The sequence below is a fragment of the Panulirus ornatus genome, chromosome 20 (assembly GCF_036320965.1).
Source record: "Panulirus ornatus isolate Po-2019 chromosome 20, ASM3632096v1, whole genome shotgun sequence".
In the NCBI taxonomy this organism is placed as follows: domain Eukaryota; kingdom Metazoa; phylum Arthropoda; class Malacostraca; order Decapoda; family Palinuridae; genus Panulirus; species Panulirus ornatus.
In genome coordinates this window covers 60,570,214-60,596,031 of record NC_092243.1, presented here as the reverse complement: position 1 = coordinate 60,596,031, position 25,818 = coordinate 60,570,214, and the positions used below count along the sequence as shown (strand labels likewise).

The window sequence follows — 25,818 nt, the reverse complement described above, 5'->3', positions numbered from 1 at the left end:
AGAATAGAGTGAATTGGAACGATGTGGTGTACCGGGGTCGACATGCTGTCAGTGGACTAAACCAGGGCATGTGAAGCATCTGGGGTAAACCAGGGAAAGGTCTGTGGGCCTGGATGTGGAAAGGGAGGTGTGGTATTGGTTCATTACACATGACAACTAGAGACAAGTGTGAACAAATGTGGCCCTTTTTGTTTGTCTCTGGCGCTGCCTTGCTGGAGGCGAATAGGTATGAAAAAAGGATGCATATTTCATATTTATTTACTATACTTAATCGCTGTCTCCCATATCAGCGAGGTAGCACAAGGAAACAGATGAGGAATGGGACAACACACCTACATATACGTGTATGTACATAAACACCCACACATGCACATATACATACACAGACATATACATATATACCCATGTACACATTCATACTTGCTGCCTTCATCCATTCCCATTGCCACTCCCCCCTCCCAGCAAGTATGAATGTGTACATGGGTATATATGTATATGTCTGTGTATGTATATGGTGAAATGTATGTGTATGTATATATGTGTGTGTGTAGGTGTTTATGTAAATCCACGTATATGTCGGTGTGTTGTCCCATTCCTCATCTGTTTCCTTGCACTACCTCACTGATGCGGGAGATGGCGATTAAGTATAGTAAATGAATATAAAATATGTTTTTTTTCATACATATTCGTCTCCAGCGAGGCAGTGCCAGAGACAGACAAAAAAGGCCGCATTCATTCACACTCAGTCTCTAGCTGGCATGAGTAATGCACCAAAACCACAGCTCGTTTTCCACATCCAAGCTCCACAGATCTTTCCATGGTTTACCCCAGACACTTCACATGCCCAGGTTCAATCCATTGACAGCACATCGACCCCGGTATACCACATCATTTCAATTCACTCTATTCCTTACAAGCCTCTCATAAATGCTACATACAAATTCATTTGTTTTTCTAAGTATTTCTCACATACATTTTTCAAAGCAAACACCTGATCCACACATCCTCTACCACTTCTGAAACCACACTGCTCTTCCCCAATCTGAAGCTCTGTACATGCCTTCACCCTCTCAGTCAATACCTTCCCACATAATTTCCCAGGAATACTCAACAAACTTATACGTCTGTAATTTGAACACTCACCTTCATTCCCTTTGCCTTTGTACAGCGGCACTATGCATGCATTCTGCCAGTCCTCAGGCACCCCACCATGAACCATACATACACTGAACATCCTCGCCAACCAGTCAACAACCAGTCTTTGCGGAGGATGAAAGCCGGCAAGGCAGCGGGTTTGGATAGTATTGTGGCGGAATTTATTAAAAAAGGGAGTGACTATGTTGTTGGTTGGGTGATATGGATATTCAGTGTATGTATGGTTCATGGTGAAGTGCCTGAGGATTGGCAGAATGCATGCATAGTGCTGTTGTACAAGGGCAAAGGGTATAAAGGTGAATGTTCAAATTACATAGGTATAAGTTTGTTGAGTATTCCTGGGAAATTTATGGGAGGATATTGATTGGGAGGATAAAGGCATGTACAGAGCATCAGACTGGGGAAGAGCAGTGTTGTTTCAGAAGTGGTAGACAATGTAAGGATCAGGTGTTTGCTTTGAAGAATGTATGAGAAAGACTTAGAAAAACAGATGGATTTGTATGTAGCATTTATGGATCTGGAGAAGGCATATGATAGGGTTGTTAGAGATGCTGATTTGGATGAGAAACTGCAGAAGTTGATGACTGAGTTTGGTAAAGTGTGTGAAAGAATTGAATTGAGAGTAAACATGAATAAGAGCAAGGTTAATAGGTTCAGTAGGGTCGAGGGACAAGTTAATTGGGAGGTAAGTTTCATTGGAGAAAATGAGAGGAAGTGAAGTGTTTTAGATAATTGGGAGTGTACTTAGCAGCGGATGGAACCATGGAAGTGGGAGTGAGTCACAAGGTGGGGGAGGGAGCGAAGGTTCTGGGAGCATTAAAGAATGTGTAGAAGATAAGAACATTATCTCAGAGAGCAAAGTTGGGTATGTTTCATGGAATAGTGGTTCCAACAATGTTATATGGTAGTGAGGTGTGGGCTATAGATAGGGTTGTGCAGAGGAGGGTGGGTATATTGGAAATGAGATGTTTGAGGACAATATGTGGTGTGAGGTTGTTTGACCGAGTAAGTATTGAAAGAGTAAGAGAGATGCGTGGTGATAAAAAGAGTGTAGTTGAGAGAGCAGAAGAGGGTGTATTGAAATGGTTTGTCACGTGGAGAGAATGAGTGAGGAAAGATTAACAAAGAGGATATATGCGTCAGAGGTTGAGGGAACGAGGAGAAGTGGGAGACCGAATTGGAGGGGGAAGGATGGAAAGAAAAAGATTTTGAGCGATCGTGGTCTGAACATACAGGAGGGTGAAAGGCTTGCAAGGAATAGAGTGAATTGGAATGATGTGGTATACTGGGGTCCATGTGCTGTCAATGAATTGAATAAGGGCATGTGAAGTGTCTGGGGAAAAGCATGGAAAGTTTTGTGGGGCCTGGATGTAGAAAGGGGGCTGTGGTTTCAGTGCATTATACATGACAGCTACACACACACACACACACATATATATATATATATATATATATATATATATATATATATATATGTCTCCATGGTTGTTTAATTTGTTTATGGATGGGGTTGTAAAGGAGGTAAATGCAAGAGTCCTGGAAAGAGGGGCAAGTATGAAGTCTGTTGGGGATGAGAGAGCTTGGGAAGTGAGTCAATTGTTGTTCGCTGATGATACAGCGCTGGTGGCTGATTCATGTGAGAAACTGCAGAAGCTGGTGACTGAGTTTGGTAAAGTGTGTGGAAGAAGAAAGTTGAGAGTAAATGTGAATAAGAGCAAGGTTATTAGGTACAGTAGGGGTGAGGGTCAAGTCAATTGGGAGGTGAGTTTGAATGGAGAAAAACTGGAGGAAGTGAAGTGTTTTAGATATCTGGGAGTGGATCTGTCAGCGGATGGAACCATGGAAGCGGAAGTGGATCATAGGGTGGGGGAGGGGGCGAAAATTTTGGGAGCCTTGAAAAATGTGTGGAAGTCGAGAACATTATCTCGGAAAGCAAAAATGGGTATGTTTGAGGGAATAGTGGTTCCAACAATGCTGTATGGTTGCGAGGCGTGGGCTATGGATAGAGATGTGCGCAGGAGGATGGATGTGCTGGAAATGAGATGTTTGAGGACAATGTGTGGTGTGAGGTGGTTTGATCGAGTAAGTAACGTAAGGGTAAGAGAGATGTGTGGAAATAAAAAGAGCGTGGTCGAGAGAGCAGAAGAGGGTGTTTTGAAATGGTTTGGGCACATGGAGAGAATGAGTGAGGAGAGATTGACCAAGAGGATATATGTGTCGGAGGTGGAGGGAACGAGGAGAAGAGGGAGACCAAATTGGAGGTGGAAAGATGGAGTGAAAAAGATTTTGTGTGATCGGGGCCTGAACATGCAGGAGGGTGAAAGGAGGGCAAGAAATAGAGTGAATTGGAGTCATGTGGTATACAGGGGTTGACGTGCTGTCAGTGGATTGAAGCAAGGCATGTGTAGCGTCTGGGGTAAACCATGGAAAGCTGTGTAGGTATGTATATTTGCGTGTCTGGACGTGTGTATGTACATGTGTATGGGGGGGGGATATATATATATATATATATATATATATATATATATCCCTGGGGATAGGGAAGAAAGAATACTTCCCACGTATTCCCTGCGTGTCGTAGAAGGCGACTAAAAGGGAAGGGAGCGGGGGGCTGGAAATCCTCCCCTCTCGTTTTTTTTTTTTTAATTTTCCAAAAGAAGGAACAGACAAGAGGGCCAGGTGAGGATATTCCCTCAAAGGCCCAGTCCTCTGTTCTTAACGCTACCTCGCTATCGCGGGAAATGGCGAATAGTATAAAAAAAAAAAAAAAAAAAATATTTTTTATTTTTTTTATTATACTTTGTCGCTGTCTCCCGCGTTTGCGAGGTAGCGCAAGGAAACAGACGAAAGAAATGGCCCAACCCCCCCCCATACACATGCATATACATACGTCCACACACGCAAATATACATACCTACACAGCTTTCCATGGTTCACCCCAGACGCTTCACATGCCCTGATTCAATCCACTGACAGCACGTCAACCCCGGTACACCACATCGCTCCAATTCACCCTATTCCTTGCCCTCCTTTCACCCTCCTGCATGTTCAGGCCCCGATCACACAAAATCCCTTTCACTCCATCCTTCCACCTCCAATTTGGTCTCCCTCTTCTCCTCGTTCCCTCCACCTCCGACACACATATCCTCCTGGTCAATCTCTCCTCACTCACTCTCTCCATGTGCCCAAACCACCTCAAAACACCCTCTTCTGCTCTCTCAACCACGCTCTTTTTATTTCCACACATCTCTCCCACCCTCACGTTACTCACTCGACCAAACCACCTCACACCACACACTGTCCTCAAACATCCCACCTCCAGCACATCCAGAGAAGAGGTAGTAAAAGCCTTGCGAAAGATGAAAGCCGGCAAGGCAGCAGGTTTGGATGGTATTGCAGTGGAATTTATTAAAAAAGGGGGTGACTGTATGGTTGACTGGTTGATAAGGTTATTTAATGTATGTATGATTCATGGTGGGGTGCCTGAGGATTGGCGGAATGCGTGCATAGTGCCATTGTACAAAGGCAAAAGGGATAAGAGTGAGTGCTCAAATTACAGAGGTATAAGTTTGTTGAGTATTCCTGGTAAATTATATGGGAGGGTATTGATTGAGAGGGTGAAGGCTTGTACAGAGCATCAGATTGGGGAAGAGCAGTGTGGTTTCAGAAGTGGTAGAGGATGTGTGGATCAGGTGTTTGCTTTGAAGAGTGTATGTGAGAAATACTTAGAAAAGCAAATGGATTTGTATGTAGCATTTATGGATCTGTAGAAGGCATATGATAGAGTTGATAGAGATGCTTTGTGGAAGGTACTAAGAATGTATGGTGTGGGAGGCAAGTTGTTAGAAGCAGTGAAAAGTTTTTATTGAGGATGTAAGGCATGTGTACGTGTAGGAAGAGAGGAAAGTGATTGGTTCTCCGTGAATGTAGGTTTGCGGCAGGGGTGTGTGATGTCTCCATGGTTGTTTAATTTGTTTATGGATGGGGTTGTTAGGGAGGTGAATGCAAGAGTTTTGGAAAGAGGGGCAAGTATGAAGTCTGTTGGGGATGAGAGAGCTTGGGAAGTGAGTCAGTTGTTGTTCGCTGATGATACAGCGCTGGTGGCTGATTCATGTGAGAAACTGCAGAAGCTGGTGACTGAGTTTGGTAAAGTGTGTGAAAGAAGAAAGTTAAGAGTAAATGTGAATAAGAGCAAGGTTATTAGGTACAGTAGGGTTGAGGGTCAAGTCAATTGGGAGGTAAGTTTGAATGGAGAAAAACTGGAGGAAGTAAAGTGTTTTAGATATCTGGGAGTGGATCTGGCAGCGGATGGAACTATGGAAGTGGAAGTGAATCATAGGGTGGGGGAGGGGACGAAAATCCTGGGAGCCTTGAAGAATGTGTGGAAGTCGAGAACATAATCTCGGAAAGCAAAAATGGGTATGTTTGAAGGAGTAGTGGTTCCAACAATGTTGTATGGTTGCGAGGCGTGGGCTATGGATAGAGTTGTGCGCAGGAGGGTGGATGTGCTGGAAATGAGATGTTTGAGGACAATATGTGGTGTGAGGTGGTTTGATCGAGTAAGTAATGTAAGGGTAAGAGAGATGTGTGGAAATAAAAAGAGCATGGTGGAGAGAGCAGAAGAGGGTGTATTGAAAAGGTTTGGGCACATGGAGAGAATGAGTGAGGAAAGATTGACCAAGAGGATATATGTGTCGGAGGTGGAGGGAACGAGGAGAAGTGGGAAACCAAGGTGGAGGTGGAAAGATGGAGTGAAAAAGATTTTGTGTGACCAGGGCCTGAACATGCAGGAGGGTGAAAGGCGGGCAAGGAATAGAGTGAATTGGATCGATGTGGTATACCGGGGTAGACGTGCTGTCAATGGATTGAATCAGGGCATGTGAAGCGCCTGGGGTAAACCATGGAAAGTTGTGTGGGGCCTGGATGTGGAAAGGGAGCTGTGGTTTCGGGCATTATTGCATGACAGCTAGAGACTGAGTGTGAACGAATGGGGCCTTTGTTGTCTTTTCCTAGCGCTACCTCGCACACATGAGGGGGGAGGGGGATGTTATTCCATGTGTGGTGAGGTGGCGATGGGAATGAATAAAGGCAGTGTGAATTGTGTGCATGTGTATATATGTATGTGTCTGTTTGTGTATATATATGTGTACATTGAGATGTATGGGTATGTATATTTGCGTGTGTGGACGTGTATGTATATACATGTGTATGGGGGTGGGTTGGGCCATTTCTTTCGTCTGTTTCCTTGCGCTACCTCGCAAACGAGGGAGACAGTGACAAAGCAAAATAAATAAATATAATATATATATATATATATATATATATATATATATATATATATATTTTTTTTTTTTTTTTTTTTTTTTTTTTTTTTTTTTTATAATTTGTCGCTGTCTCCCGCGTTTGCGAGGTAGCGCAAGGAAACAGACGAAAGAAATGGCCCCCCCCCCCCCATACACATGTACATACACACGTCCACACACGCAAATATACATACCTACACAGCTTTCCATGGTTTACCCCAGACGCTTCACATGCCTTGCTTCAATCCACTGACAGCACGTCAACCCCTGTATACCACATGACTCCAATTCACTCTATTTCTTGCCCTCCTTTCACCCTCCTGCATGTTCAGGCCCCGATCACACAAAATCTTTTTCACTCCATCTTTCCACCTCCAATTTGGTCTCCCTCTTCTCCTCGTTCCCTCCACCTCCGACACATATATCCTCTTGGTTAATCTCTCCTCACTCATTCTCTCCATGTGCCCAAACCATTTCAAAACACCCTCTTCTGCTCTCTCAACCACGCTCTTTTTATTTCCACACATCTCTCTTACCCTTACGTTACTTACTCGATCAAACCACCTCACACCACACATTGTCCTCAAACATCTCATTTCCAGCACATCCATCCTCCTGCGCACAACTCTATCCATAGCCCACGCCTCGCAACCATACAACATTGTTGGAACCACTATTCCCTCAAACATACCCATTTATGTATGAATAAATATATATATTATTTTATTCTTTTTTTTATTATACTTTGTCGCTGTCTCCCGCGTTTGCGAGGTAGCGCAAGGAAACAGACGAAAGAAATGGCCCAACCCCCCCCATACACATGTATATACATACGTCCACACACGCAAATATACATACCTACACAGCTTTCCATGGTTTACCCCAGACGCTTCACATGCCTTGATTCAATCCACTGACAGCACATCAACCCCGGTATACCACATTGCTCCAATTCACTCTATTCCTTGCCCTCCTTTCACCCTCCTGCATGCTCAGGCCCCGATCACACAAAATCTTTTTCACTCCATCTTTCCACCTCCAATTTGGTCTCCCTCTTCTCCTCGTTCCCTCCACCTCCGACACATATATCCTCTTGGTCAATCTTTCCTCACTCATTCTCTCCATGTGCCCAAACCACTTCAAAACACCCTCTTCTGCTCTCTCAACCACGCTCTTTTTATTTCCACACATCTCTCTTACCCTTACATTACTCACTCGATCAAACCACCTCACACCACACATTGTCCTCAAACATCTCATTTCCAGCACATCCATCCTCCTGCGCACAACTCTATCCATAGCCCACGCCTCGCACCCATACAACATTGTTGGAACCACTATTCCTTCAAACATACCCATTTTTGCTTTCCGAGATAATGTTCTCGACTTCCACACATTCTTCAAGGCCCCCAGAATTTTCGCCCCCTCCCCCACCCTATGATCCACTTCCGCTTCCATGGTTCCATCCGCTGCCAGACCCACTCCCAGATATCTAAAACACTTCACTTCCTCCAGTTTTTCTCCATTCAAACTCACCTCCCAATTGACTTGACCCTCAACCCTACTGTACCTAATAACCTTGCTCTTATTCACATTTACTCTTAACTTTCTTCTTCCACACACTTTACCAAACTCAGTCACCAGCTTCTGCAGTTTCTCACATGAATCAGCCACCAGCGCTGTATCATCAGCGAACAACAACTGACTCACTTCCCAAGCTCTCTCATCCCCAACAGACTTCATACTTGCCCCTCTTTCCAAAACTCTTGCATTTACCTCCCTAACAACCCCATCCATAAACATATATATATATATATATATATATATATATTTTTTTTTATTATACTTTGTCGCTGTCTCCCGCGTTTGCGAGGTAGCGCAAGGAAACAGACGAAAGAAAGGGCCGAACCCCCCCCATACACATGTATATACATACGTCCACACACGCAAATATACACACCTACACAGCTTTCCATGGTTTACCCCAGACGCTTCACATGCCTTGATTCAATCCACTGACAGCACATCAACCCCGGTATACCACATCACTCCAATTCACTCTATTCCTTGCCCTCCTTTCACCCTCCTGCATGTTCAGGCCCCGATCACACAAAATCTTTTTCACTCCATCTTTCCACCTCCAATTTGGTCTCCCTCTTCTCCTCGTTCTCTCCACCTCCGACACATATATCCTCTTGGTCAATCTTTCCTCACTCATTCTCTCCATGTGCCCAAACCACTTCAAAACACCCTCTTCTGCTCTCTCAACCACGCTCTTTTTATTTCCACACATCTCTCCTACCCTTACGTTACTCACTCGATCAAACCACCTCACACCACACATTGTCCTCAAACATCTCATTTCCAGCACATCCATCCTCCTGCGCACAACTCTATCCATAGCCCACGCCTCGCAACCATACAACATTGTTGGAACCACTATTCCTTCAAACATACCCATTTTTGCTTTCCGAGTTAATGTTCTCGACTTCCACACATTCTTCAAGGCCCCCAGAATTTTCGCCCCCTCCCCCACCCTATGATCCACTTCCGCTTCCATGGTTCCATCCGCTGCCAGATCCACTCCCAGATATCTAAAACACTTCACTTCCTCCAGTTTTTCTCCATTCAAACTCACCTCCCAATTGACTTGACCCTCAACCCTACTGTACCTAATAACCTTGCTCTTATTCACATGTACTCTTAACTTTCTTCTTCCACACACTTTACCAAACTCAGTCACCAGCATCTGCAGTTTCTCACATGAATCAGCCACCAGCGCTGTATCATCTGCGAACAACGACTGACTCACTTCCCAAGCTCTCTCATCCCCAACAGACTTCATACTTGCCCCTCTTTCCAAAACTCTTGCATTTACCTCCCTGACAACCCCATCCATATATATATATATATATATATATATATATATATATATATATATATATATATTTTTTTTTTTTTTTTTTTTTTTTTTTTTTGCTGTCTTCCGCGTTTGCGAGGTAGCGCAAGGAAACAGACGAAAGAAATGGCCCAACCCACCCCCATACACATGCCTTGATTCAATCCACTGACAGCACGTCAACCCCGGTATACCACATCGCTCCAATTCACTCTATTCTTTGCCCTCCTTTCACCCTCCTGCATGTTCAGGCCCCGATCACACAAAATCTTTTTCACTCCATCTTTCCACCTCCAATTTGGTCTCCCTCTTCTCCTCGTTCCCTCCACCTCCGACACATATATCCTCTTGGTCAATCTTTCCTCACTCATTCTCTCCATGTGCCCAGTGGAATCTATTAAAAAAGGGGGTGACTGTATTGTTGACTGGTAAGGTTATTTAATGTATGTATGACTCATGGTGAGGTGCCTGAGGATTGGCGGAATGCGTGCATAGTGCCATTGTACAAAGGCAAAGGGGATAAGAGTGAGTGCTCAAATTACAGAGGTATAAGTTTGTTGAGTATTCCTGGCAAATTATATGGGAGGGTATTGATTGAGAGGGTGAAGGCATGTACAGAGCATCAGATTGGGGAAGAGCAGTGTGGTTTCAGAAGTGGTAGAGGATGTGTGGATCAGGTGTTTGCTTTGAGGAATGTATGTGAGAAATACTTAGAAAAGCAAATGGATTTGTATGTAGCATTTATGGATCTGGAGAAGGCATATGATAGAGTTGATAGAGATGCTCTGTGGAAGGTATTAAGAATATATGGTGTGGGAGGCAAGTTGTTAGAAGCAGTGAAAAGTTTTTATCGAGGATGTAAGGCATGTGTACGTGTAGGAAGAGAGGAAAGTGATTGGTTCTCAGTGAATGTAGGTTTGTGGCAGGGGTGTGTGATGTCTCCATGGTTGTTTAATTTGTTTATGGATGGGGTTGTTAGGGAGGTGAATGTAAGAGTTTTGGAAAGAGGGGCAAGTATGAAGTCTGTTGGGGATGAGAGAGCTTGGGAAGTGAGTCAGTTGTTGTTCGCTGATGATACAGCGCTGGTGGCTGATTCATGTGAGAAACTGCAGAAGCTGGTGACTGAGTTTGGTAAAGTGTGTGAAAGAAGAAAGTTAAGAGTAAATGTGAATAAGAGCAAGGTTATTAGGTACAGTAGGGTTGAGGGTCAGTTCAATTGGGAGGTGAGTTTGAATGGAGAAAAACTGGAGGAAGTGAAGTGTTTTAGATATCTGGGAGTGGATCTGGCAGCGGATGGAACCATGGAAGCGGAAGTGGATCATAGGGTGGGGGAGGGGGCGAAAATTCTGGGAGCCTTGAAGAATGTGTGGAAGTCGAGAACATTATCTCGGAAAGCAAAAATGGGTATGTTTGAAGGAATAGTGGTTCCAACAATGTTGTGTGGTTGCGAGGCGTGGACTATGGATAGAGTTGTGCGCAGGAGGATGGATGTGCTGGAAATGAGATGTTTGAGGACAATGTGTGGTGTGAGGTGGTTTGATCGAGTAAGTAACGTAAGGGTGAGAGAGATGTGTGGAAATAAAAAGAGCGTGGTTGAGAGAGCAGAAGAGGGTGTTTTGAAATGGTTTGGTCACATGGAGAGAATGAGTGAGGAAAGATTGACCAAGAGGATATATGTGTCGGAGGTGGAGGGAACGAGGAGAAGAGGGAGACCAAATTGGAGGTGGAAAGATGGAGTGAAAAAGATTTTGTGTGATTGGGGCCTGAACATGCAGGAGGGTGAAAGGAGGGCAAAGAATAGAGTGAATTGGAGCGATGTGGTATACCGGGGTTGACGTGCTGTCAGTGGATTGAATCAAGGCATGTGTATGGGGGTGGTTTGGGCCATTTCTTTCGTCTGTTTCCTTGCGCTACCTCGCAAACGCGGGAGACAGCGACAAAGCAAAAAAAAAAAAAAAAAATATATATATATATATGGATGGAGAGATAAGAGAAATGAAAGCAAAACTAGCGAAAAGGGGTGTAGAGATGGAGTTTGGCTGTGAGGTATGGTAGCTAGTGCAAAGCCTGTTTGTGGATGAACTGTGCTGTTTGCTGAGAGTGAAGAGGAATTGCAGGAGGTTGTGTGTTTTGTGATGTAAGTGTAGCCAATTGAAGGTAAATGCAAATAAAGGTAAAGTAATGGTGTTTGAAAGGAAACAGAGTGAAAGTAAAGATTTTATAAACCCATATAGAGTAAAAGAAGGAAGTTTCCTGAATTGTGCTTTGGATATGGGGGGGAGAAAAACCGGAAGAAGTGAGAGAATTTAAATATCTAGGAGCTGTCTTGGGTAAATGTGGTGATATAGAAGAGATAAAGGAAAGAGTAGTAGAGGGCAGAAGAGTCATTGGGTCCCTTAATAGAATAATGAAGGGTAGAGGTGTAAGTATGGAAGTGAAGAGAGGACCAAGGAACAGTGGACAGTGTAGTGCTCCCAGCCCTGACCTATGCAGCAGAAACATGGACTTGGAATGAGTCACAGAGGTCAAAAATAAAGGCTGTGGAAATGAGCTATTTGAGAATAACATGGAATGAAGACAGAAATGAAGGCATGCATGAGAGCTGTGGTATGGCAGGGAATGCAAAGCGATTGAAATGTGGAGTGGTAGCATAGGGGAAACATAATACCATTCAGTGGTTTGGGCATGTGAAAGAATGCAAGACTGGGAGTTTACATGGAGAGTGTATGATAGTACAATTAAAGGGGTTGGTGTGAGTGGAAGACCATTTGTAACATGGGCAAATAGGGTGGAGGAATACTGGAGGGAGAGAAATAGTGGAAGAATGCATGGAATGTTGTATGCGAGGGAGGCATGTTTGGACAGGGATAAGTGGAGACTTTTTCGCCGCGGCCATCCCTTGATGGGAGTTTCCAGAGGGAATGGGCATCAGAGTTACAAATAGATAGAGGATGAGGAGAGGTGATTTAACAATTGTCTAGTTTAATTTCAAGTGTAATGATTGGCTGGAACTGTAGGAGACAGTTCTTTAAGAGATGGATATTTCAATGGGGATAGTTGGGCTCTTCATATTGAGATGCAGCTGCTTTATCTGAAAAGCAAAACTTATTAGGTACTCTTCAAGTATTTATTTTATCTCTGAGGGTAGAAATTAGTTTATTAAAAGAAAAAAGAATCTGCTTGGTTGATTTAATAGATATATTTGTATGTGTGGATGACTGGGCACAGGCCAAACAGTCTTGCCTTATCATTAACACAACTCACTTATCTCCAGCAGCCCACCCAGGAAAAACCACTTCCAATTTTTCACAGATTGCATAAGTTTTCAGTTAGAAAGGTCAGTAGATCTTCATGAAAATTGTTTTAGCTTTCTTGCTTGAACTTGGATTGGTTTAGCCAACTTTTTTGATACTTTTTTACCTTGGAAGTGCAAATTTAGCTTAAATGTAAATTATATGATAGTGTACAGGTTATTAGTATTTTTTCAGATGCCTGTCCTTATCTTTGCAGATGTATTATTCATTGGTTAGATCCCTATTTAGCGATGGTTACAAACACTGTTGCTTTGTGCAATATATCATACACTTTTTTCTTTATTAGCTGCTGTTATATGCTTGCTTTTTATATTATTATTGGTTAATGAAACATTTACATCGACTGATTTATTCTTGTTAGGTTGCTTGATCAGTTTCAAAGGTACATGAAATATGGCAGTGCCTTTGATATAATGCTCTGTACTTTCTGGAAATACATGCTCTATAGAAGATACATCTGTCAGTAAAGAAATTGCACTGAATTGTTTCTGCAGTTGTAAATAGTGCACATATAAGATAACAGTATCAGAATTGGAAATGTGTTAGAGTCTCAGATCTGCATTAGATGATTGTTATATAAATTTAGATGATTAGAGGTTGCTTATAGTATTTTTGAATATTGTAGATTTTTATCAGTTTCTGTCTCTTTTGTTAATATTCAAAATCATGTAAAGGCTGTCTCATTGTTCTTGCTCATAAACTGGATCTCCTTGAATACAATTACTCAGTCCCTCCATAGAGGATGCTCTGTACCACTTGTTACTGAACTTGCATCATAGTGTCCCATCTGTATGCAGGGAGTTTCCAGTATGATATTCATATATGCTAAATCAGTTTAATCATGTTAAGTAACATTTGATCCCTTTCCTGTGCACTAGTAATTCCATAGTTATATGGAGAAATTGAGAAAATATGATTGTATTTCTTTCTTGTGCAGAAGTTCCATCACCAGCTTGAACCAAATAGTACGTCAAGGAGTGGGAGTGTCACTGGAGGTATGTTTGGTAGGCTTCGTGGTCCCCCACCTGCCCGGCCTAGACCATCACCTGCACATAACTCGGCATCTGCTCCAAACACACCCGTAAATGAAGCTTCGTTAATAGACTTCTCATCACCACCTGGGTCACCCACCACAAGGTCTGGTAGTGATGGTCTTAGTGTCAACAGCTTTGGTAGTGAATCCTCCTCTGGGAATCAGAGCTCAGGATTTGATGATAGTTATGATCCTTTTGGCTCTATCCAGGAACCCAGTACTTTTGCACCCCCCAGAAAAGTAGGGGGATCATCTTTCTTCTCTGGCACTTCTCCAGCTGCTGTAACTCAGACTGTGCTGGAGACATATGATAATCAAGATCCTTTTGAAATGTTGGCTCGCAGAGTAGACATGAATCATCCACAGACACAGAAACCTCCCGTAATGCAGACACAGAGTACTGAGCAAACCTGCGTATTGTCTAACTTGGTATCCCAGCCATCTACTCAAAATGGCTGTCATAAACCAGAGCAGAAGAACAATTTTAGGCCTACAATTATCCGTCCAAAGGCACCAGTATCGAGCAGCCAGGTGGAAAGTGCTGGTGACAGTGGTGTTAGTATGAATACTCAGTTTTCTGGTTTAGGAAGTATTGACTGGAGTGCTGCATCAAAATGTTCAAGTACTGTGAAGTCCTCTAGTGGATGGGATGCTGGCACCACTCATATTATAGATCAGACTATCCCTGAAGAACCTCCTCCCTTACCTCCACGTCCAGAAGCTGAGGTAAGAAAGTTAATTTAGATTTTACTGTCACAGTTTTTGAGAAAATATCAATCTAAATCTTTGAGATGTTAGTGATCAGTAAACATATTGCACTTTAGAACAAATTTGGGTTATGTTTGTAATTATAATGTTTTATCCATTTGTTGTCATCTGTCTTATTTGAAAATCTCTTACATGTTTCTTGAGATTTTTCATTGAGAGTGTTTGTATTTCATATCGTGTCTACCCAGTCACTGGTCCCCTAAAAGCTTTATATATGGTTACAGTACATGAATTTCAAAGCGTGCAGTTCATGGGGCAGTTTTGTGTTACTTCTGAACACCTTTGATTTATAATTTGAATGGAGCAGATATCCAAACACAGATCAGTGCTTTAATGGCACAGTCTGAAGTAGGTTTGAGTAGGAATCAAACCCACAGTTTCAGCATTAGCAGTTGGGAACTTTTCCCTCTAAGCTACTGTGCCCTGTAAAGATTATTTTATGTTGAGAATTTTGTCAACATAAAGAGGAAACGATATAGTTTAGAAGAGGGTAGTGAAAGTAAGTGAACCTGGAAAAGACAATTCTGTGAAGAAATACCAGGAGAGATTGAGTGTAGGTTGGCAAAAGATAAGAGTTAACGAGTCAAGTGAGTGAAGAATGGGAGGATTTACGGAAGCAGTGCTGGCAATTGCAATGGAAATGTGTGGGATGGGGGCAGATGAGAAAGAGTAGTGAGTGGTAGGATGACAAAAGTAAAGTTGCTTGTTAATGAGATGAGAGAGATATATGGATAATACTTACAGGGAAGGAGTGCAGTGATTGGGAGATATACAACAGGAAGCGGCATAAGGTCAAGAGGAAGATGCAAGGGTTGAAAAAGAGGGCAAGTGAGAGTTAGGGCAGGCAAGTGTTTATAAACTTGAAGGAGAATAAGATGTTTTGGAAGGTTAATAGTTTGAGGAAAACAAGCAAACAAATGGGAACATTGGTGAAGGGGGCAAATGGTGAAGTAGTAACAAGTAGTCTCTCTATCTAACAATCTATATCTCTGACACCTGTTCCACTTGGAACTCCCTCATAGAAGTAGCCATGTCAACAGTCTTCATAACTAAAGAACTCTAGTACTGCTTCTTAGCCTTTAGTGCCTCACCCGTAACAGGCCACTGGCATAGGGCAAGTCTAGTACAGTTTTTGCAGAAGCTCCTACCTAATGTTCCTAATGACTACTATCTAATGCTCGTACCTCTTACTTCTACCTAATGTTTCTACCTGATGTTCCTGCCTAAATGTTCTTACCTAATAATTCTAGCTACTGCTCCTACCATTTTGCAAGAAGGCAAGGCTAGCACATAATGCTCTGCAGAAAAATTTAGAGTTATGAAGAATGAGCTGTGTGAGTTAAGTGTTGTCAAGTGTTACAATGACAAGGAGAGATTGTATGTTTGTCTACTGAATGCCAGAAGTCCACATGTTAGTGAGGCAGAAAAAAAAGACAGTCATCTGGGTCAGAGGAGTGCAACTAAAGTGCTGGCTCAGTAAGCAGATGTCGCTAATCCTCCTGATACCCACATGGGTAGTACTGGTAATATACCTCCCTGGTCGTTGGCTGCTTACCAACTACAACCTAAGGTGATTAGTATTTTGTAAGGATTTGTAAGTATTTTGAAGGATTTTTTAGTGTGTTTGATGATGGTAGATATAGGGTGTTTGGGTTTGGGAGGTATATGAAATGAAAGAGTCATGGAAAGTGGTTTGGTGATGGGAGAAAAGGTGATGGAAGCTTTTGCAAGATGATGTGTGGCAAGGTAGGTAAAGTGGATGGTATTGCAGTTAAATTTCTTAAGAAAAGGTCTGACTGTGTTGTTGATTGGTTTGTTAGGATTTTCAGTGTATTTATGGATCATGGTGAAGTGCCCAAGAATGTGCAGTGCATATATAGACCCATTGCATAAAGGCAAGGGAGTCATAGGTGAGTCCTCAAACTACAGAGGTATAAGATTGTTGATTGTACCTGGTATGTTGTATGAGAGTGTGGTGATTGAGAGGATGAAAGCATGTACAGAGCATCAGACTGAAGTGGAACAATGTGGCTTCAGAAGTGATAGAAGATGTGTGGATCAGATGTTTGTTTTAAAAGAGGATTTGTGAGTGGCATCAGTGGATCTGGAGAAAGCATATGATGGGGTTGATGGAGATGCTGTAGGTAGTAGTTGGTAGGCAGCCACCAAACAAGGAGGTATATTACTGGCACTACCTTGCTGGGTATTGGGATGGTCAGTGATGGCTGCATAGTGAGCTAGCACTTCAGTGGTTGTCAAGTTGCACTCCTTTGATCCAGGTAATTGTCTTTTTTTTCTTATTTCTTTTTGGATTTTTTTTTCTTGAACTATTGATACTTACAATGCTAGTTAGACAAACAGAAACTATTAAGTTTATTGTTTTAGATATCAGTTAGAGGAATGAATGAATATGTGTCTTATCCCATGATAAATATTTTGAGTAAGAAGTCCACTTATATACCTGACTTATGGAGATGGACAAGAAACATATCAAGCAAGGTTATTTATATGCTTCTCTTCTGATAATCCAAAGAATTTATTTTTGTATTTAGTTCTGCGTTATGAATATACCCCCAGTGACCAGAATCTGCCAACGAAGTTCAAGAAGATCCTCTGGATCATACTCTGACTTAGTTTTTCCCTGTAAACAGGAATTGAACATTACATTTGGTATTTATGTATTGATTTAGCTTAGTTTAGTTTTCTTGTCTTCCATTGCCTTTGCAAAGAAAAACTCTTCCCTATGCACAAGTAGAATGTTGCATGTTTCTTTCATGGGACTTTTTATTCTCAGCAGATGTATTGATTCAGTGAATTGTAGTGGGATCAGATTCTATATGACTTGCTCCAACTTGCTGAGATAACTGTCTATTATGGGAAGATGCCCATATGCCATGGCCATCCCTTGCTAGGAATTCCTAGAAGGAGTGTTCGTCAGAGTTATAGAAAGTTTTTGCTTTCTGTCTTTACTTATGCAGCCATCTTTCTGATAAATGAAGCAAGTACCTTTCAGGCAATTATAACTACATACAGAAAGTTTTGTGTTGAGTGCAGTTATCTACAATCTAGGATTTGGAGAATACTTGAAAGACCCTTAGGTCTTCCAGTCAGTCATCCTGATGCAGGGTGCTAGCACACCTAACTTCTCTGTGACAATTGCATTTGTCATGGTTAGTTGTTCATTCCATGAGTTAACTCCAGCTGGGATAACAGCTGTATTACTGTTTCATTTCTGTTTTAAGGTTGTAAGTGGTTGGTATTTAATAGTTATTCAAGACTCCCAAAACCTCAGGGACGTAGGATTTTGTGTGACAGGTCCAGCTACTTTGACTGGATTGGATCATCTAGAAGTAAGCACATGTCTTTCAGGTATCCTTTTAGAGAACAGAAATTAATCTTTTCACACGAAATTTATTTTTTTTATTGTAGGCAAGTGGCAATTACTTCTCTTGATTATTAATAGCTTAGGTAACCTACCAGACCATTTGCAAATGTTTAAAGTGCTGCTGATGTTGTACCTTTGATGTTTAAAAGTATAGTTATGTTTGATAAAAAGAATTCTGCTTTGAATACTGGAAAAGGTATACTGTATGTCATAAAGAAAAGTAGAAAAACATATTTTACTGTGAATTTATGTCACAATTGATTTAGCATTAATCTCTCAAAATACACTGATTAATTTACAGGAGGAGGACCAGGATAGACCATATGGTATTGCTGAGTTCGATTTTGCTGCTTTCCACTCTGATGATTTGGATTTCAAGGTATGACCTTTAGTAAACTAAACTAAGATGAGGATTTTCTATTGTTAATGTCTCCTTTCTTGATAAGTGTCTGGAGTTCATGACCAAAATTTTGCACCAAATTTTCAAAAGATATTCAAACTGTTACAAACCAATAACTTCATGTTGATTTTGTATTCCATTAATTCTTACTTGTTCATAGATTACTTGAAACTTTCTCAGGGATTTTGCAGTGTTTTTTTGTGGTGTGATAGAAGCCACTTGCAAAAGAACAGGTGGAAGAGTGTTGTTGAAAAGTAGTAAAAAAGAGTAGAGATGGATGTTACTGTAAGTAGATAGTTCATATTTTATGAGACAGTAGGCAAAACAGTTAATGATTTCATGCAGAGGGAAAAACTGAAAATTATTAAGATTTGTGATTTGGTGTAAGAAAGATAAGTATGTAAAGCAAGGTTATATATCCATAATTCATGGTAAGTATATTTTTGAAGTAACTCACTTTTCTACTAATAAACAAAGGAGTTTTTTAATGTTGAAAGCTCTAGTCACAGACAGAAGTCCACATCATGGCCAGGCATTAATTGGAATGTAGAGAGAATTATGAAATGGAAAAAAGAAAAGACAAGGGAAAGTATTAATGAATTTTGGAGGAAGTGAAAAACCTGTTTTTGAAGGATTATAATGAATGAGTTACTTTATTCCACTGTACTATTTAAAAGTTGGGCAGATGTGATAAACCATGTTATTTCCTGATGTGATGAAGAAGTCAGGAACAAGAGGCTTATAGCTGCAGTCCATTCAGACATGAAAGCTTTGGAATAATTTTGATGTAGAAAGTAATGGCAGTCATACATATGTGAACATTGGTTTACCCTCTTACAGCAGTTGATAGTGGGAAGGATGAATAGATTTATTTGATATGATTGTTATTTTTTTCATAGTTGTATGCCTTTTCCTGCTTTGGCAAGGTAATGCCAAGAACAGACAAATAACAGCACTGTTTTTAAGGAAGGGAACAGGGATGTTCTGGCTCTGAGTTAAACAAAGCTCAATGGTAAGGGGAAGTATTAGTTGGGAATGTCTTAGGGGTAAAGTTGGGTTGGAGTTAGAGCCAAGGAAGGGGTAACATTACTTCAGAAGCAGGAGTTGTGGGAATGTTTAAAAGTGTAAGGAAGGGAGTTCCAAGTTGATGTGGGAAAAAATGGAAGTAGATTGTGAGAGATGGGTGATTTTTAGTCCATATGCAACTGGCCATGGAAAGGATATGAAAAGGGTGTGTGTTATGGGAGCAGCCGAGTCAGTGTCATCAATTTTGAAGCAAGATAAGGTATTAGTTACAGGTGATATGAACATGAAATTGATTAATGTTGCAGCTGAGGGTATAATTAGGGAGCATGGGTTATTCAGTAAGATGAATAGGTATGGTGAACAGCTTGTATAGTTGTGTGATGGAAAGGACTGATGATTGGAAATACTAAAAAGAGGGACATACGTAAGCGTACATAGATGAGAAGGAAAGATGGTACACAGACATTATTGGCTTACCTACTGATTGTTAGGCATGCAAAAGACAGAATCTTGGATGTGAATGTACTGAGAGGGGAAAGTAGTAGGATGTCTGATCATTACCTGGCAGAAGTCAACGGTGCAAATTTGTTGAGGCTTTAGGAGAAGAGGAAATGATATGAGTGAGAAGTTGATGGTGAAAATAAATGAGCTTGGAAAACAGACTTGTGTGATGGAATGGCAAAAACTGAGAGTAAATGAAGCTAGGGGAGTGGGAGAGGAATGGGAGATATTTAGGATAATAGTGCTAAGTGTGTGGCATGTGGAAAGTGGGGGATTGGCAAGTGAAAAAGGGTAGTGAGTGGTGGGATGACAAAGTAAAGTTAGTAGTGAAAGAGAAAAGAGAGGTGTATAGTCATTACTTACAAAAGAAGGCATGCAAAGGATTAGAAGACATGCAAGAGAAAGCAACAAGAGGAAAAAGGTGTTTGGATGAGTATCAGCAAATTTCAGGGATAATATGATGTTTTGGAAGGATGATAACAAAAACATTGGGAACAATGGTGAAGGATTAAATAGAGAAGTGGTAATAGGAAGTGATGAGCTGAAGAGTAAGTTCTTTGAAGGATTGGTGAATGTGTCTGATTATAAGATGGCAGATGTAGGGTATTTGGGTTGGGGAGGTATATGCTGTGAGAGAATCATGCAAGTGGTTTGATGAAGAGAGAAGAGATGGTGAAAGCCTTGTGTAAGATTTCTTTTTTCTTTTTTTTTTTTAAGGCTCCAGTCACGGACAAAAGTCCACATCAAGGCCAGGCCCTAATTGAAATATAGAGAATTACAAAACAGAAAAAGAAAAATGATTGTGTCGTTGGTTGGATAGTTTAGTTTTTCAGTGTATGATTCAATTGTGGTAAGATGCCTTAGGATTGGTGAAATGCATGTATGGTACCATTTTATAAAGGCAAGGGGGACAAAGGTAAGTTTTCAAATTTTAGAGGCAAAAGTTTGTTAAGTGTACTTGGTAAGCTGCATGGTAGAGTGGTTATTGAGTGGGTGGTGACATGCACAGATCATCAGAATGTGGAGGAACAGCGTGGTTTCAGAAGTAGTAGAGAAACTTAGAGAAACAAAGTTCTGTGGATCAGATCTTTGTGCTGAGGAATGTGTGTGACAAATTCTTACAGAAACAGAAGGCTTTGTATGTGGCATTTATGGATCTGAAGAATACGTATGATAGGTTTGACAGATGTTATGTCAAAGTTGTTGCAAATATATGGTATGGGAGGAAAGGTATTGGAAGCTGTGAGGGGTTTATAACGAGAGTAAGGTGTATGCACGAGCAGGTAGAGGTGGAAGGTGAATGGTTCCAGATGAAGGTGGGTTTGCAGGAGGGGTGTGTATCGTTACAATGGTTGTTTAATTTGTTTATGGAAGGGGTGGTGAGGGAGGTAAATGTTGGAGATGAGGGGGGACCTTAGAGATGAATCATTTGTTGGTTTCCGATGACATGGGGTTGGTGGCAGTTTTGAGTGAGAAACTGCAGAAGTTGGTGTTTGAATATGGGAGAGTACAAGAGAAGAAAGTTATGAGTTAATGTGAATACATTCTAGGTTATTAATTTTAGCAGTGGAAAGAGAGAGGTTAGTTGAGAAGTGAGGTTGAATGGAGAAAACTTGGAGGAAGTGGTGTGTTTTAGATACATTGGAGTGGATATGGCTGTGATTGGTACCATGGAAGTGGAGATAAATCTTAGGGTGGGTGAGTGACTAAGGGTTCTGGGAGCATAGAGGAATATGTAGATAGAGAGCTTGCCATTAGGGAGGGCAAAAATTGGTATTTTAAAGGGAGAGTAGTCCAAACGATGTTGTATGGATGCAAGGGATGGGTTATAGATGGGAATGTACAGAAGTGGCTAGATATGTTGGAAATGAAATGTTTGAGAACAAAATATTAGATGGGTTGATCAAGCAAGTAATGATGGGTAAGAGAGAGGTCTGGTAATATGGAGATTAAGGTTGAGAGAACTGAAGAGGGATTGTTGAACTAGTTTGAACATACGAAGAAAATGGTGAGAAGTTGACAAAGAGGGTATATGTTTCAGAAGTAGGGAATACAGGGAAAAGGGGAATATGAAATTGGAAATGGTAGGACGAAGTGAATAAGATTTTAAGTGCTTTGGGCCTGAACATCTAAATGTAGGAAAAGCATGTATGGGATAGAGTGAATTAGAATGATGCAGTCTACAAGGGATGATGTACTGTTCTGGAAACCATGCAAAGGTGTGTGGGGCCTTGTTTTGGACAGAGGGCTGTGGTTTTGGTGCATTGCATTTGACAGCTAGAGAATGGATGTTAGCAAATTAGTCTTTTTCCTTCATCTGTTTCTGGCTTTCCTTCACTAGTGTGGGAAACAGCAAACAAGTATGAAGAAAATAGAAAAGATATTCTCAGAATACTAAAAGGTCTTGACCCTTTGCCCTTGTGAAATTTCACCATATGCCCTGAAGATGTGTTCAGGTATGCTAGAAATATTGCTTGAAATACTGTTCAAGATGTTACTGGAGGGAGACAAAGTGCTAAGGGAACAGAAAAGGGTGAACATCATACCTGTCTATAATTATAGAGAGCAGTACAGGAACAGGCATCGACCTGCAATCCATTCTAAGAATCATGTTTAGTCAGTAGGGTTCTGGAATAGATAATTAAAAAGCAAATGGATGACTTTCTACAAAGGAGAAATTACCTAAGTGAGAGTCAGCATAGTTTAAGGGAAAGGTCTGGTTTAAAATCTTGAATTTCTGAGAGTGTGAGTTCTTTCTTAGACTAAAGGGAAGGCAGAGTGGATTGTTTGTATCTGGACTGCCAGAAAACATTTTACTTTGTACTGCATGAGAGGCTGATTAAGAAGCTTCATCACCAAGCAGGAAGAAGGGAAAACTCCATTTGATTGGTTATCTTAATGGGAGGGAACAGATGACACATATCAGAGGAGCCTTCTCCAAATTGGTGAAGTTGACCAATGGAGTGCCACAAGGTTCTGTTCTTGGTATATGTAAATAACTTGCTTGAAGATGTGGACTCTATGAATATGTTTGAAGATGATGTAAAGGTTATGAAGGAAGTGAAAAGCAAGCTTTCCACCTTCTACATAAGGTCACTAGAATGTGATTCTCAACTTTGGTCAAGGTACCTAAAGAAGCACAAAGAGGTAATAGAGAAAGTTCAGAAGAGAGTAACAAAGATGGTACCAGAATTAAGGGAAACGAGTCCGGGAAAAGCAAGAGGCTGAATGATGTGAATGTGTGCTTATCATAGCTGAAGATCTTGGTAGTGACTAATGCAAGATTATGATTTGAAGTTGGACCAGTGGTGTAAAAGATTATTTTTATGACAGTTTTTAAAGAAATTAAATCCTGGATTTTTTTTTCACTTGAATGCTCGTCTGTAATATTTCATTGATTATTTAATTCACATATTACAGGTGGGTGAAGCCATTCAGCTTTTGTATCGGGTTAATGATGATTGGCTCTTTGGACGATGTGGACTTAAGGAGGGCATTTTTCCACAGTCTTTCATAAAGGTGAGGGCTACACATCATATTGCATTATTTTCTTATGGTGGCCATTGTCAATTTCAGCCATCTTTAATCTTTCCAGACAGGTTTGCATGATGAACAAACTTAATGAGTAAGATGGAAAGAAAAGTCCTCGGTAAGTTTCAGCATGTTCCCACTAAGGCAACAAACACAAATGGCAATACATTACTTAAGGTCTGCAGTGTTCTGTATTTTGTGAAAAAAAAAATTAATATATATTCTCCTCTGCAATCTGTCCCTCATGCATTTGAAATTATGTAGGGTATTTTCAGTGAAGATCAGACTTAGGATTATCCAGTCCTCAGTCTTCTTAGTGGCTGTCTCTCCCTTCATCATCCACCTGACCATAGTAGCCTCAGCTTGCTCATTTTGGGGGCCTGCCTTTATCTGAAGACTTAACAGAGGTGACATTGTCAATCTACTCGCTCCTGACTTTTCAGAATTCTTTTGGATCATGCACTGACTTGCCTTCTTCTACCAGACCATAATTTTTTCCATCTTATGGATCATCATCCTTTTTTCTCTGCCTGTCTGTGAGAGTGAGTGGAAGAGACTATTACAGTATCCGGAGGCTTTTTCTGTCCAAGTCTCTTAGAGTATTCAAGTGTCAGGGCAGGTGACATATTGAGATCAAACATGGTGATTTCAACTGGATTTTTCCTTTGAAGTTGCACCCCTGGTGGTGCACCAGAACTAGCATATATTACCATGAATGTATCTCCACTTTCAGACATGGGACAGCTGCAACAGATGCTCTTTCCTTGGATTAAGATTACTAGAATCATATTTTTCTCCAGTAAATCTGGGGAAAATTCTTCTCAAACTAGTTAGTTGACAGGGATGAGTAATGCTGGTAGCCCAAAAGTGTGACACAGTCTTGGTGCTAGTGAGGTCAAATTCTTCTATGATATCTCAGGTTTCTCTAGATCATCTCAGCTTTTTTGCAGGATTCTGACATCAAAATCCTGGGTTCTGGAATTTACATGTATAGATTTTCTCAAGCACCTGAACAAGTAGAAGTTTGAAAAATGCCTAACAGATTCCATTTTACATAACATTTGTTATTCCAATCTAAGACAGTACCACTTAGTCTGGAAAACATCTCAGTCCTTCTTAGAAGAATCTGATGTCTCAGATGCAACTGAAACCTTATGTTTGGAGTTCTTCTCTTGTATTTTTAGACAAGAAGAAGGCTAGTCACACTTTTGCTTCTAATAAGAGTACCCTCAGAGATTGGTATTAATCTAACAGGCTTTTTTTGGAATAAACTTCCTTAATCTGTCCTTCTGAGAAGGTCAGTTGCTTCACCAGAGCTTAGATGGAAACTCAAAAGTACTAGACCATTTACAGTATAATAAATGTTTTCTGATTAGCTCCTCAATATCTTTTTATGAAAACTTTTTTCTTTATATCCTTGGTCTCTGGGAGGAGAGTTAATGAATTATCTGCTTTTTCCAGTCACAAGAATCATCATCTCCTTTGTAATGCTCTCCTTTGGGTTAAGAAAAACCTTAACCTTACATTTTTGGCTAAGAATGAAAGTGCTCTCTTAATCTTAGCATTAGTCCTTTTGTCATTACTCCTGGAAGACTTCTTCAAGAAAGCATTATGACTAGTTAAATCTCTAAGAGGGAAACATTTATATGTGCACCCAGAATGATGCAACCCCTTTTCAGTAAAGAATATCACGGTGTGGAGTAAGGAAATTTTTTGACGTTTTAATCTGAGCTTTATGTAAGTGCACATGATGCAATGAAAGTGGCCTTTACCATAGAATCTTTCATTGGAGGAAATTAACAGGGAGGGTCTTTGGCATTCTTCTACCACTTGTCAGACGGTACCTTCTCTTTGATTTTGAGGATATACCCTGCGTGACTGTGGAATTCCTCCCTCAAAAGAGACATATTCTAGTGTCTTTCCGAATCAACATTGAAAGCATTTATTTCAGCTTTTAGGTTGTCTTCTTATATGAAAGTTTTTCTTTAAACCCTCTTCCTTCTTATGAGTACACCCTTATGCTTGCTAGATAGACCACAAAGGAGAGAAATGTAGGTTTTGAAAGTCATAAACAGCTTCTCTCCCAGAGGTGCCATTAAGGATTTTAATTATAGTTTTCTTAATCTGCCCTGCTTTCTACCTACTGATGAGGTCACCATGAGAAGGTGGAGCGAGACTTGGCTTCTCTAGTAAAGCTAGAGTACCTCTCGAGATGCTGAAACTCAATACTTTTCCCAAGTCTGAGCTTCTTTGCTTTCCACAGTAGCAGCACCTCTTACCTCATTGGTTACAATACTGTCACTTTGCAAATCCATCCTAGATATCTTCCAGTGATTGCCACTATCATCCATGCAGTACTGAAAGCTTCTACCCTTGTATGTTTAATATTCCTTTCATACTATTATTCCCATCTCTTTCCTTGCATCAAATTTAAAAGTAATAATGTATTTTGAAATGGTTTAGAAACATCATATCATCAGAAAATTGGCCTTTTATGAAAATT

At 40.9% G+C, this 25,818-nt stretch overlaps 1 protein-coding gene across 1 annotated transcript in view; it reads left to right on the top strand.

The window, feature by feature from the left end:
* l(3)05822 (lethal (3) 05822) overlaps positions 1-25,818 on the top strand; it is a 104,413-nt gene that overhangs the window by 66,798 nt on the left and 11,797 nt on the right. Inside the window, exons 4-6 of the mRNA XM_071675045.1 lie at positions 13,609-14,430; positions 18,159-18,236; positions 23,205-23,303. Of these exons, the coding sequence (XP_071531146.1) occupies positions 13,609-14,430; positions 18,159-18,236; positions 23,205-23,303 (999 nt within the window). The remainder of the gene's footprint in view (positions 1-13,608; positions 14,431-18,158; positions 18,237-23,204; positions 23,304-25,818) is intronic.